We start from the raw sequence: 12,992 nt of genomic DNA, 5'->3' as shown, positions 1-12,992 counted from the left end.
ATGTCACATTTAATAGTAATAGAAACTGTTTCTTGAAAATGTCTGGTTAGGGTTTTTTTAGTCTCAATTGCAGAAGCATCCAGATCAGAAAAACACCAAATGTCTTCGAATGATGCTTTTCCAAGTACAGAAGTACATAATTTTGCGCTTTACTGAACTGAGGCTTACAAGAGCTTACTGCCTTCATGGATACCTTTAAATGAAAGAGCTGGAACAATAAATATTATCTACATCTATTTATTTTTAAATTTTTCTAGTCAGCTGTTGTGGTTTTTTTTATAGCATGATAGTTATGATGTGCTTCCTTTGGCATTTAAAATAAAATAGAAAACCAAGATCCTGCTTTAAAAGGCTTTATCTGCTTGTTGGACTCAACTAAATATTTTGCTTACTGGTGAATTTAGTTCCAAAAATACAGTTGACTCGTTAGCGTCAGTTATTTTTTGCCTTTCTTTGTGTCTGCTTAGGTAAAATACCGAGAAGAATATGACAAGTTTAAAGCACTGTACACGCTACCCAGAGGCGTTGAGGATGATCCTAATACAGCAAGGTGCCTTAGAGTTGGAAAGCTTAATATTGATGTAAGTGATGTTTTATGATGTGTGTTTTCCTGATAAAACCATACTTACCTCAGAAGAGGCTACTCAAAGAATCCACACACCTTCATTCAGATATCATATTTCCACATGCATTTGGAAGTGTTCGGTATTTGCTAAATTCTATAATACACTTACAAATGTCTTTCCAAGCTTATGACTCAACTGTTAAATTACATGCATGGCTTAAACCCTTAGTGTAATATGTTTATGTATAAAACAGAGCACTGCGTAATTTACCTCCTTTTAACATGTGAGTACAATGAAAATTTGACATATCATATTCTATCGCCCTTGTTAAGGTTCTGCAAATTATTTTTAGAGTAGGCAAGATGTAAATTTTTAGTCATAGCCAAAGTGATTGTTCTCCCACTAAAATTCCATAAAAATATGAATAGTTTTGCTTCAAAATTGTCGACAGTTAATGCTTCAGACTATTTGTCAGCATTATTAATGTACTCTTTTAACTCTTCAGCGTCTGTACAAGGAAGTCTATGAGAAGAATAAAGCCAAAGTCCACATTATTCCAGACATGGTAGACATAATTTCTGCTAAGGATGCACAGAAGAAAGTCAGTGAAATTGATTACCGCACTCATCTCCATGAATGGATTTGTCTACCAGATCTTCAAGTCAATGCCCATGTTCGAAAAGTAACTGATCAAGTCAGTGATGTAAGTTCACAAATCATGTGTTCGTGGCTCACTTTTTTAAAAGATTTTTGCACTGATGGTCTGTCAGAAGAGATGATTTAGCAAAAACTTAGTTGGAGCAGTCTGAAGCTGCCACTTGAATCTGTTGCATGATGCAGTGCTAAACAACATCTGTATAATTTTTTTTGTAACACTTGGCAGTAAGTGTGTAGTTGAGATGTGACTTAGTATGCGTGATTTCAGTGTTATCGTGTAGGCATTGCATCATAAAATTACGGTTCTATCAGTTCACCTACCCCGTCTGTAAATTGTCCTTTATTATTTGGTTGCATAAGATGTGGAAACTTTGGAAGTTTGAGAAAATTCTGGTGGTGTGAAGCTTCTTGTCTTGCAGAAGTCAGCCCGGGAGTAGGCCAGCAATATATCAGTAAATCATTGTCCAACAGGATATGCAAGTAGCTTCTTAAAAATCATTGTTTAGGGTTTTTTTATTTATTTCTTGGCCAAACTGAAGCAATGAAGAAAAATTATTTAAATTCCAGAAGGAATTGTTTCAATTTTGCCAAACCAAACTCAAAAAGTCAAAATATTAGAAACTTCACTTGGCATCATTTGGCAGTTCTGTTTCAGACTGATTTAGCAATAAGGGACTAGATCCTTGTGGAAGACTTACAGATTGCTTCTTTGCTCTGGTACCTTAGGTGGTATACAAGGATGATCTTAACTGGCTGAAAGGCATTGGCTGCTTTGTTTGGGACACTCCTGAAATTCTCCATGCCAAACATGCCTATGATCTTCGCAGTGATGTGAGTGGATACACTGGTTTTACTTCTTAGTTTTTTTCACTCTGTTGTATTAAAAGGATGCAGTAGCTTTATTCTACTCTAGGTATAATCTGGAAAACATTATAAAACCTTGTCTGCTGAAGTATTCATTAAATAACCATATATGGTTATTTAAACTTTGCTGCTCTAGAAGTAGGTATTGTCAGGTTACACCCCATTCAGGAAAGCATTAAGTATATGTTTAAATACTTGTCTTCTCAGAAAAGCACTTATAACAGTAATTCTTCATTTAGAACCCTTGAAGTAAAGAAGAAATTATGCACAATTAATTAAAAAAAAAAAGTATTTTGTTGTTGATTTTATGATCTCTTTTTCTTCTCTCAAGATCTTAAGACACATATTAGTTTGGGATTAAGCCATTAAAATGGGAGAATAACCATTATGGTTTTTGAGAATGTACTTCCCTTCATAAATTCTGTATCAGAAGTACCTTGGATATTTATCATATGATACATATGCCTATTCTATGAATGAGTATTGACATTTCCTAATACTCCTTGATAAAACTTACCAGCTGTTCTTATGTAGTAAGGTGCCATGTTCATTTATTCAGCCATAATTTCAATACGCTTTCTGTTTAAATGCTGGTTCACTACTGGAATAGTTCAGTAATAAAATAATAAATATTGTAAATATAATGATATAATAAATTCAGTTAACAATGACTAACCTTACTAATTATAGTTCTTGAATTTCTCTCTGCAGATTAAGTATAAATCTAAGGCAGAAAAAATGAAGAATGACTACACTGTGGTCACAGACACTCCTGTCTATGTCCAGAATGTCCTCAGTGGCTTGAATGCTAGCGAAGTAAGTGTTTGTTATCACCTTTCACCCCCAATATTGCATATGCTATTACCTCACAAGTTCTAGAAATGTGACTCTTAATATTTTTTAATAATTTCATTTTAATTCTTTAATCATTGCCTGTTACCTATAACAGATTGCTTATGCCTTTATTAAAGATATGAGAACATAGTCAGTAAAATCAATAATTGCCTGAATCCAAAATATTTTCATCCAGTTTTTTAGAAGTTCCCTTATATATGCAAACAAGACAGACTGTGAGAGAACATCACAATTATGACTCTCCTCTAATTACATTTCCTTTTTCTCAGGCTGTCTACCGTAGTGAATATATGCACAATATTAAAGGCAAAATGATTCCTACTGATAAAACAGTAGATCTGGAGCGGGCATATCATGCGAACAAAATACAGAGTGAAGTAAGTATAAAACTTTTGGGTCCACAGAGTTTCTGGTCTTCAAAAAGCAAATGCTTTAAAGGTTAATGTCTGTTTTTAGCTTTTCAGATGAAGAAGCTAGATTTCACTGCTCTAAAATGAAAGCAGGAAAATGTCCTCATTTAAGTTACAAGTATGCGTTATAATGTGGATGTGGGGAAAATCTTTTGCCAATTGCGATTAAGAGATTTCCTATTCAGCTAATGAATACTGTCAAGTATTACATGCAGTTGTCACAAACTCTCTCTTGCTCTCTTCTGTTGCAGAATTTGTATCGCTGGGCTGGTGTAAATGCTCTGCCTACTGGATACAGTCTTCCCGCAGATACCCCCGGCTTTCAGCATGCTAAACATGTCCAATACATTGGCAGTGATGTAAGTAATGTACTAAGTTCTTCTGCAACATAGGTTGCAAGGGAATATTTGATGCACATCCCATATGAGCACACACTGTTTGAGACAGTTTTTTCTCCGGTGTGAAATTGCTTGTCAGAGAGCAACAAGAGTGGGGTAGTTCTGTGTGGATGCCTGAGCCATGAACTGAGGGTGACCATGACATAGGTAGTGATCTCATCATCCAGGGTGAAGTCCCACTGTACCTGAGCAGGGTGAGCAGAGCAGGGTGCTGGTAACAGGTTGCATCAACAGTCCCAGATGAGGTGAGGAACCAGGGCCAAGGTCCAGCTAGGGAGATCCAGTCAGGAGCCACAGGAAACAGAGCAGAGATTGGAGACAAGCTACCTCTGACATAGGTCCAAGGTAAATCCAGGAGACAAGTTACCAATAACACCAGACCAATGTCCATGCAGCAAATGAGGACAGTGGCAGGGCTGAAGAGAGGTGTGCTTACAACAGAACTCAGGCAAGACCTGACATCCCAGATGTGGCTAGTCAGGGCAATTATATCTTTATTAGTGCACTCAAGCCCCAACACTGATAATGTTTGCCTTAACAGATTTAAAATGTTACCAAACCCCATGATTATCTTATGCAATTACTATCAAAATACATATTTCCTCAGGCAGATGTGGATACCTTATTGAATGTAAGAGAAATTTGAAATGTTATTAATCTTGGGCTGCATGAAAAGTAAAAATAATAGTGATATGTAGTGTATTTAACTCTGATATAGCTACATCTCACTTGTTTATCTCTAATAATCAATTTATACTGCATAAATTACTGTCAGAACTGCAGTGTAACTAGAATTGCAATCAAATTTAGTTTCTGTATGGTTTTGTTCCTTTTTCCACTTTATAGCTGAAATATAAGGAAGCCTATGAACACATGAAAGCTAAAGGCTATACTCTGGGACCTAAAGATGTTGGGTTTGAAAATGTGAAGAAAGTGAATCAAGTCATTAATGAGGTACAGTAAATACATGTATTTGCTTTCAGTTCTATTTGTAGCACCCAAAATACAAATGATGAGAATACGCTTACTGGGAAGGTTGTGGGATCCCTGTTCTTCAGGGAATTTAAGAGCAGTTTAGACAAATATCCATCAGAAATGGCAAGAGATCATTGATCAAGGCTTGGAGTTGGGCTATGTGGTTTTTTAAGGTTCTTGATAACTTTCTGTCATCCCGTAAAATTGTTACCATAATATAAAACAAATTGCAGTCTAATTTTATTAACCATTGTGCTGCTACTCGATTAAAGTTGCATAGAAATTATTGTATCTGTATGACATTGTTTTAGGTCTTATACGTATGTATTCACTTATTTGATCATTGTCTTTAATAGGTCGAAAATTAAGCATACATATTTACATGTTTGTAGAATAGAGTCTCAGATTCTCCATGTATTAGAGGTGCTGCTATCAAAAAACAGTTGTGGAAAATCTTTGCCTGATTAGAAAATAGTATGCTTGCTCCCTTTTCCATGTTGGTTATGCAATACCTAGCAAAAATCGGCCCTTAAAAGAGAAGCACTTACACTGCCAAAATACTTGCCATTTTAAGTTTTTAAGATGTCAAATGCTCTCTCCTTTGATACAGAGGTTGTATCGGGCAACATACCACAAGAACAAGGACAAGATTCATACTACTCCAGACACACCAGAAATCCGTCAAGTCAAAGCAACACAGGAAGCTGTCAGTGATGTATGTGTCTTTCTAACATAAAAACCAGAAGAGATTTAGAATATTCAACATGACCAAACATGTGAAATGCTGTTTTTTAATTTGTCTTTCAGCTGATCTACAAGTCAGATTTCTTTAGGATGCAGGGACACTTGATTTCCTTGCCATACACTCCTCAGGTGTTGCATTGCCGCTATGTTGGGGACATCACAAGTGATGTAAGCAACTTCTGTTAAGATACCTGGTATTTGAATACAACAAGCCTAATACTTTTAAACTGAAAGTGGAATTTGGCTTCTATCATTTGCATTCTATTCTGTAATAGCTAAATGCTTTGTCTCTGTGTTTGGGGACTGATTAATAAAATTATCCCAGAAGTTAACTTCTGATATTTCTTTTTCTAATTGCCTCACAGAATAAATACAAAGAGGATCTGAAGTGGCTGAAGGGCTTGGGTTGCTTTCTGTATGATACTCCTGATATGGTCCGTGCTCGTCACCTGCGTAAGCTTTGGGTAAGATTTTTCTTGTGAGAACCACGTATAACAATGATTGATTTATTTACAAACACGCTGTGTACTTGCAGAAAGTACATGAAAATGAGTAAAGACTTATGACAGAATTTCTCGCCATGCAGTTGTTTCAAAACACTGTTAGGTTACACTGTAAAATTTTCTTTACTATCAGGAATAATAAAAGCTTCCTAAGTAATACTGCTTTTCTTTTTCCAGTCTAATTACATATACACTGATACTGCCAAGAAGATGTGGCCTAAATACAATGTGGTATTGGATACTCCTGGATACAGAGCGGTTCAGGAGCTAAAAACCCATTTGAGTGAAGTAAGTTCGGTATTATTTTTGCACACCTTTGTTAGCTATGATTAAGCTCAGACTCTCTCACTGGTTGGTTTTTTTTTTTTTTAATGAGATGTTGTAATTGCGAAGCTGTGATTGTTCTGCTGCTAAACAACTGTATGCGACAGAAGAAATAACTCATGGACCTGTCTTTTTCCAGTTGGTTTACAGAGCTGCAGGCAAGGAGCTGAAGACAAAATACACTTCCGTCCTCGATACACCTGACTTCTTAAGAGCCAAGCAAGGACAAAAAATACAGAGCCAGGTGAAAAAAAACGTACTGATAAAAAACCTATCAGGGGATCCCTCTTTCTTTCCAGGCCATTTCAAGGCAATGTAGAATTCCTAGAGAAAACATTTAAAATTACTATTGCTCGTTTTTAAGTGGCTATGGATTTTCATGTTGGCCATGTCTCTGTGGTGGAATTGTTCAGCTTTGTCCATCTGAAATAGTGTTGAACCCTGGTACAGTTCTGTTCAAATTCTCTGAAAATGTGACTTTGTCAGAAGAATAAGTATTTTCATCTACCATTATTCATCATCATTTCTTTATTCATGTATTAACTACAAATTTTGTGGAGTTTTTAAATTTGCAGAACAAAACAGACCTCATGCATGCTTTTATGTAAAGCTAGGTCTGAATATAGGGCAGAGTTCGTTAACGTCACATACACTTGACTTCTTGGTTTGTGAGCATGTTACTGGCAGTTACAAAATGTCAAGAGTACTGATAGAGAAAGATGAACTGAGATGGTATGGAAGAGGAAAGGGCACATTATTTTTTCGTCCGGTAAATTATGTGGTTATGTGTGCATTGTGAATTTACAGATATTTTTCAGAGACATAAAGTAAAACTTACTTGAAATGTATATGTTTTGATTCTTTTCTTCTTGCTGCAGTACTTGTATGTGGAACTTGCAACGAAAGAGAGGCCCCATCATCATGCTGGTAGTCAGACTCCAGCCTTTACACATGCTAGGCATGTAAAGGACATGGTCAGTGAGGTAAGATATTTGGGTTTCTTTGTTTGGTACCGCTATGCTGAACTGTTCAGAAGTTTTATTTCTAATTTTAGTGATAGTTTCATGGCTCAAATCTGTTTACTCTTAATTTAGTTTTTTGTCTCTTATGCTCACGTTCAACATTTCTTTTATAAATTGTAATAAAAGAGTACAATATTTTAATATGGTTTAATATTTTATAAGGTACCTGTTTGTAAGTGTTTGTTTGTAGAATCTGAGGTACACTGGCTGCAGGACCAAGAAGACCTAGGAAGCTAAAAAACTGAGCTTGTTTCCCGAAGTTTTGACAGAAGCTCTTCACAAGAATTACTTTATGCACTTGGTGTAACACCCCCGGGCATTAACATAATACCAGATTAGCAAATGCTTCTAAGATTAAAGATATAACTTTTCCCTTTTGTTGTCTCTCTTAGAAAAAGTATAAAACCCAGTATGAGAAGATGAAGGACAAATACACACCTGTCCCTGACACACCAGTCTTAATCAGAGCCAAGAGAGCATACCTGAATGCCAGTGATGTATGTAGTCCATGAACACTTTGACTGCTGCTTTTTCTCAGTTTCTTTACAAAAAAAACAGAAGAAGGGTCAGTGGGGAACAAACATGCAAAGCATAGAATATCTCAGTGTGGGTCATGAAGTAGGTCACCCCATTTGCACGTACATTTCCATTTGCTATTATGGTGATTTTTACGTTTTTACTTGGTGTCACTGTAATGCTTTTTTTTTCATTCATTATAGTTAATTTTCATTTGCCATTGCACAAACTAAAAATAGATTTAAAGTAATTTGCTTACACGTGGAATCTCTAAATAGTGCAGAGTGAAATGATTGATGCTGGAGCCATGATAGAATACCTTGTGTCAGATATTTTCATAACAGTTTTGTGTTAGAAGTAAAGCTGCATGTCACTGAGAATGTGCTCATTTTTTAATTTAGAAGTAGGTTAGAGAGAAAAATTATTTGAGCTGCTGCACATAAGGTTATTAAGGTAAAATTGATTTTTCCTTCAAGCGTGGAATAATGATTTGTGATTTAAGGCAATGGTTAAGAGTACTTTTCTCATTCATGAGATCTTTGCTATATATTTCGGATTGCATGTTGCATCCTGGAAGGATATGTGCTGGGCAGGTGTTTTATTCTAGTGATTAGTCTTACTGCTCTCTTAAGAATGATCTTTAAATACTTCCAAGGAGCGTCCCAGTTCTTTTGCACGTCTGAGTTTCTCCTCTGAGAAAGTCTTTCTCCGAAGTCTGGGATGATCGTCCTGCTTTCTTCTAGATCAGGACATGGAAGAAAGGATAAGTAGGTTTTTTATTGCAAAAGTGGCACTTTTGCTGCTCTAGAGAGTAGTCCTGTGATACATGGATTCTTTTTTTCTCTGTCTTCAATATAAAAGTGAATAGGGTGAAATGTTTCTTTAGATGTACCAACTCCTTTTCTTTCTATTTTTCACCGTAAGTTTCAGTCAATTTGCCGTTGATGCAGGCAAATGCAGCTTCTTAAAATTCCTCAGGGCTTAGATTAGGATGTTAAACAGCAACATATCCCTGGATGTCATTCCTAAAAGGCAGGAAATTTAACTGAAACAGTTCCTGACAGGTAAATATAATATATTATTTTATATGTTATTTTTCTTACCAGTTGCGCTACAAAGAAACCTTTGAGAATAATAAGGGCAAATACCACACGGTGAAAGATGCTTTGGATATTGTCTATCATCGAAAGGTCACCGATGATATCAGTAGTGTATGTATACAATATTTTCATTCCTAATTATTTGCCATTTAATAACCTAGATTATGCCATTTATGCTGTTGTTCTATTTAAGCGTGTCAAATAATCAGAAAAATATGATCAGCACTATTACTAATTAGCTTCCTTCCTTCTTTGGAATATTATACACTTGATTGCCTTTGATGTTACAAAGGTGAATGCAAGTTAATCTCATTTCCACTGTTTTAGTTCTGATGTTTCGGAAAAAGGAATGACTTGAAATGGCATGGTCTAGAGTGTTCTAAATTGTTTTACTCAGTTCTTCAATTTTCTTTGTAGGTGAAATATAAGGAAAATTATATGAGCAACTTAGGAATCTGGAGATCAATCCCAGACCGTCCGGAGCATTTCCATCATCGTGCAGTCACAGATGCTATTAGTGATGTGAGTTCAAATAGGTCCTGGATGTGAGAGGCTGAAAGTTATAAGTAGATTTCCAAAATGAAAACCAAGTCTCAGTTCTTGAGAAAGGGGAGGCAGCTGAAATTTGTAAAAGTGATTTACACTTTCACCTGCCAGATCTGTGAAATGACAGAGCAAATCAGATGGCTAAAATCGCAGCCCATCTCCTTTTGAAATTAACAGAACAGTCTTAATTAATTTCAGTTGCATTTGCTTAATTTGTTTGTTAACACAATAACAACCTTTAATTGTACATACCTGTACCTATACAATAACCCCTTAACTGTACAAGAGTAAAAGTTTTTCAAAATTCACACAGGAACTCCAATAGCTAATGATAGATTAGGTATGGGAATAACCTGACTCCATCAGAAAAGCATGAGTAACTGTAACTCGCTTTATGATGGAATAATAATGGATGTAGCTCTGTTTGCTACACCTTGTTTTGAGGTGCCATTTCAGCACTGATCAGCTACCACTCAGTGCCACTGAAAACTGAAACATTTTATTTCTTTTCTAAAGGTTAAATACAAGGAAGACTTATCTTGGCTCAGAGGCATTGGCTGTTACGCATGGGATACTCCAACTTTTGCTCTGGCAGGAAAGAACAAGGTGCTCTACAGCGGGGTAAGTAAAACAGTCTCCTAAATGTGTTTTTTTGACATTGGCTTATATTACAGATAATTTTTTCACAGGACAATCCAATTCTGACCTAGACATTGATACGAATAACTCATGGTAGAAGTTAATATATAGCATCTAAACATTCAGTTCTTGGTATATAAGAAAAGAGGCAAAATGACCTTTTACTTATTTATCCCCTCTGTTCCTTGCAAAGCTATCAGCTCCATAGTAATTTTTCTAGTGATTCTAAGTCTAGCTTTAAAATTATGAAGATTTGAAATTTCCATTCCTTTCTTGACGTGATAGTTCCATCCTGCAAACCACTACATTTGCAACTATTTTTTCTTTGTAGATTTGTTAAATGCACATATGCAATAATTCCACCATGGTTTTGCTGCAGATTGTTTCTAAAATATATTTTCATGGCCTTACCCTTCTTTGGATTGACATTGGAATATTTTTTTTGTGTTTGGTTTTTTTTCTGCAGTGTAAGTACAAGGAGCTATTTGAGAAGACTAAGTCTCATTTTAAGTATGTAGCTGACTCTCCAATTAATGAGCATTTTAAATATGCAACTAAGTTGATGGATGGGGTAAGTGTTAAAAATTTCTGTAGAATCTCATACTGAAGAAATAAGTGTGTGTATGTTAATACTGAGTTGAAGATTGATCTTCCTTATGAGATTGTAAATAATCCAAAGTATATTCAGGCTTCAAGATGTCTTATGATCAGACTAAAATCGTGAAAGACAAGGTTGCTTTTATTGTCTTGTCTGAGTATTAGGACAGGCCAGATTTAAAGTACCTAAAAATTGAAATGCTGGCCCCTGTTCCATTACGCTGTCATTGCAAAGAAACTGCTCCTTTGCTGACTGGTAAATAAATGCTAACTTAAATAATGCTGCTTCCTTAGTAACACTGATTGTTGATTGTCATGTGAAAAAAGGTCTAGAGAGAATCACAAATTGCTTTCCTGAAACTTTGAAAAAACCCCTTCCTCAGTGTTAGGAAGATAGTTTTATGTCTGAAGTTATCGTAGCTCTGTTTCTGTTCGGATATTTTGTGCTGAATTCTCCCACTCTGCTACTTACTTTTTCTTGCTTTCCTCCTGTAGTGCTAAAGAAACAATAAGCACAACATAGGAGCAGAGGGGGTTAAGGAATGCCCCTGGGTTTAAGACTAAAATCACACCAGTGGAGTTCTTAGGAGTAGGGCTGTATACCTACAGGACAAAGCTCATTGAAAGGCACCGTGTTCTAGGTGAATTCTCATCAGCTTAGAGCAGACATATCACACCAGACTGATGCTTTTCATTAAAGCAGCATATATTTAGACTCTCTCACCCTGGTATTTTATTCTTTTTCACCAGAAATTGTGTTAATTCTTTACTTGTCAGTAAGCATATTGCAGTATTATTTGTTCTAAGTTAAAAGAACTTCCACAACAGATACCATTCCAGTACCATTGCTGTATAATTTCATACTCAATTTGATAAGCAGTGAACCACAATTTGTTATAGAAGATTGTTAGTATTCAGTCTTCTTAATGTTCAGTAGAGCAAATAAGGAAAAATTTATTATGAGAAACATTAATGAGGAAAAATTCAGCAAGAGGGGCTCCATACATTGAAATGAATTTGCCTAATTGTCATGTTAGTGAAGTTTTTTGTGGTGAGGGATTATAGTTTTGCTTGCAAAAATTCTGATGATAACACTGTATTTTACCCTTGCATCTCATGTTCTCTTTGTACTCAAGTCAGGAATCTAGTTCCACACAGAGTTGCTTCTGCAGTTATTTTTCATTAAGAAAGTAAGTCATAAAATGGCTTGTTTGAAGAGTGGCAGGGATGGAGCATAGGTGTCCTTGAATTGTGGATTAGGCTGTCTAGTGGAAATTTAGAAATGTATATACTATATAGAAATGTTTTCTCTCTGTGTTGTTTGGTTGCATTTTTTAATATATTTTTCCTTTTTGGGTATAAACTTCAATCTCAGCCTTTAAATAGTCCATGTAAAGAGGTTTCAATGGTTAAAATGATGATCTCTTTATGTCCTCACTCTCTTTTAATCTGTTACACTGTATTATGCTATTCTGAGCAGAAATTATATAAAGCTGCCTATGAGAAGCTCAAAGATAGGTACAGCGTTATTGTGGATGATCCTAAGAACCTCCTGGCCAAGTGGGGGACTACTCTGAGCAGTCAGGTACTGTAGGAGCACTGGCCAGTGCTGCCAGCAAGTGCCTGGTTCACTCACAGCTACTCTGTCTGTGCAAAACATCTGCAGCTAGCAGTATCATAGGTTTCACCTGTGATGTTGTGATGTTTTATCTTTTTGATTGATCAGACAATTGATCAGATGATCTTTGTTTTGCCACCCAAAAAGAATCCTTACTTTTTGAGTGAGCTAATCTCTGCTATATGTACTTTCATATATTGTGCATCAATTGACATCAGAAATCTATTGCTTTTTGAAGTCATCGGAGAGGTTTTAAAAAATACAGTATCATGCATTTATTTTTTATAACCTCTCTTTTTTTATGACCTTTACAAATATTATCTTCTTATTTATTTCTAGATAAAGCAACAGTGACGAATTTGGCTTTTTTTGACAAATTTTTTTTTTGACAAATTTTTTTTTGGCAAATTTTGCAATTTCCTTAATGGGATAGTATGCAAATCTTTTACTATATATTCCTGACATTCTTAATTATATAGATGTAAGTTGTATGCACATCTGAATGAATGCATATAGTACCTTGCCTAAATCTCTCCACTCTCAAAGTGTCTGGGATCTAGAGCTGTGTTGTTGTTCATGGTGTTCACGAGTCTCTTTTGTGCTTCGTTGCCATTTGCATGAACAGAAAAAATATAAATCCTTTGCCAAGATGCTCCTG

The 12,992-nt window shown here is 35.7% G+C and overlaps 1 protein-coding gene across 1 annotated transcript in view; it reads left to right on the top strand.

The window, feature by feature from the left end:
* Nucleotides 1-12,992, top strand: part of NEB (nebulin) — a 131,311-nt gene that overhangs the window by 81,468 nt on the left and 36,851 nt on the right. The window contains exons 91-109 of the mRNA XM_055812137.1: nucleotides 468-581; nucleotides 1,072-1,269; nucleotides 1,950-2,054; nucleotides 2,799-2,903; nucleotides 3,212-3,319; nucleotides 3,604-3,711; nucleotides 4,597-4,704; nucleotides 5,336-5,440; nucleotides 5,533-5,637; nucleotides 5,835-5,933; nucleotides 6,150-6,260; nucleotides 6,436-6,540; nucleotides 7,175-7,279; nucleotides 7,711-7,815; nucleotides 8,941-9,045; nucleotides 9,352-9,456; nucleotides 9,997-10,101; nucleotides 10,586-10,690; nucleotides 12,197-12,301. Coding sequence (XP_055668112.1) covers nucleotides 468-581; nucleotides 1,072-1,269; nucleotides 1,950-2,054; nucleotides 2,799-2,903; nucleotides 3,212-3,319; nucleotides 3,604-3,711; nucleotides 4,597-4,704; nucleotides 5,336-5,440; nucleotides 5,533-5,637; nucleotides 5,835-5,933; nucleotides 6,150-6,260; nucleotides 6,436-6,540; nucleotides 7,175-7,279; nucleotides 7,711-7,815; nucleotides 8,941-9,045; nucleotides 9,352-9,456; nucleotides 9,997-10,101; nucleotides 10,586-10,690; nucleotides 12,197-12,301 — 2,106 coding nt within the window. The remainder of the gene's footprint in view (nucleotides 1-467; nucleotides 582-1,071; nucleotides 1,270-1,949; nucleotides 2,055-2,798; nucleotides 2,904-3,211; nucleotides 3,320-3,603; nucleotides 3,712-4,596; nucleotides 4,705-5,335; nucleotides 5,441-5,532; nucleotides 5,638-5,834; nucleotides 5,934-6,149; nucleotides 6,261-6,435; nucleotides 6,541-7,174; nucleotides 7,280-7,710; nucleotides 7,816-8,940; nucleotides 9,046-9,351; nucleotides 9,457-9,996; nucleotides 10,102-10,585; nucleotides 10,691-12,196; nucleotides 12,302-12,992) is intronic.

Source organism: Falco peregrinus, chromosome 8 (assembly GCF_023634155.1).
Source record: "Falco peregrinus isolate bFalPer1 chromosome 8, bFalPer1.pri, whole genome shotgun sequence".
In the NCBI taxonomy this organism is placed as follows: Eukaryota; Metazoa; Chordata; class Aves; order Falconiformes; family Falconidae; genus Falco; species Falco peregrinus.
This window is presented reverse-complemented; position numbering and strand designations above follow the sequence as displayed.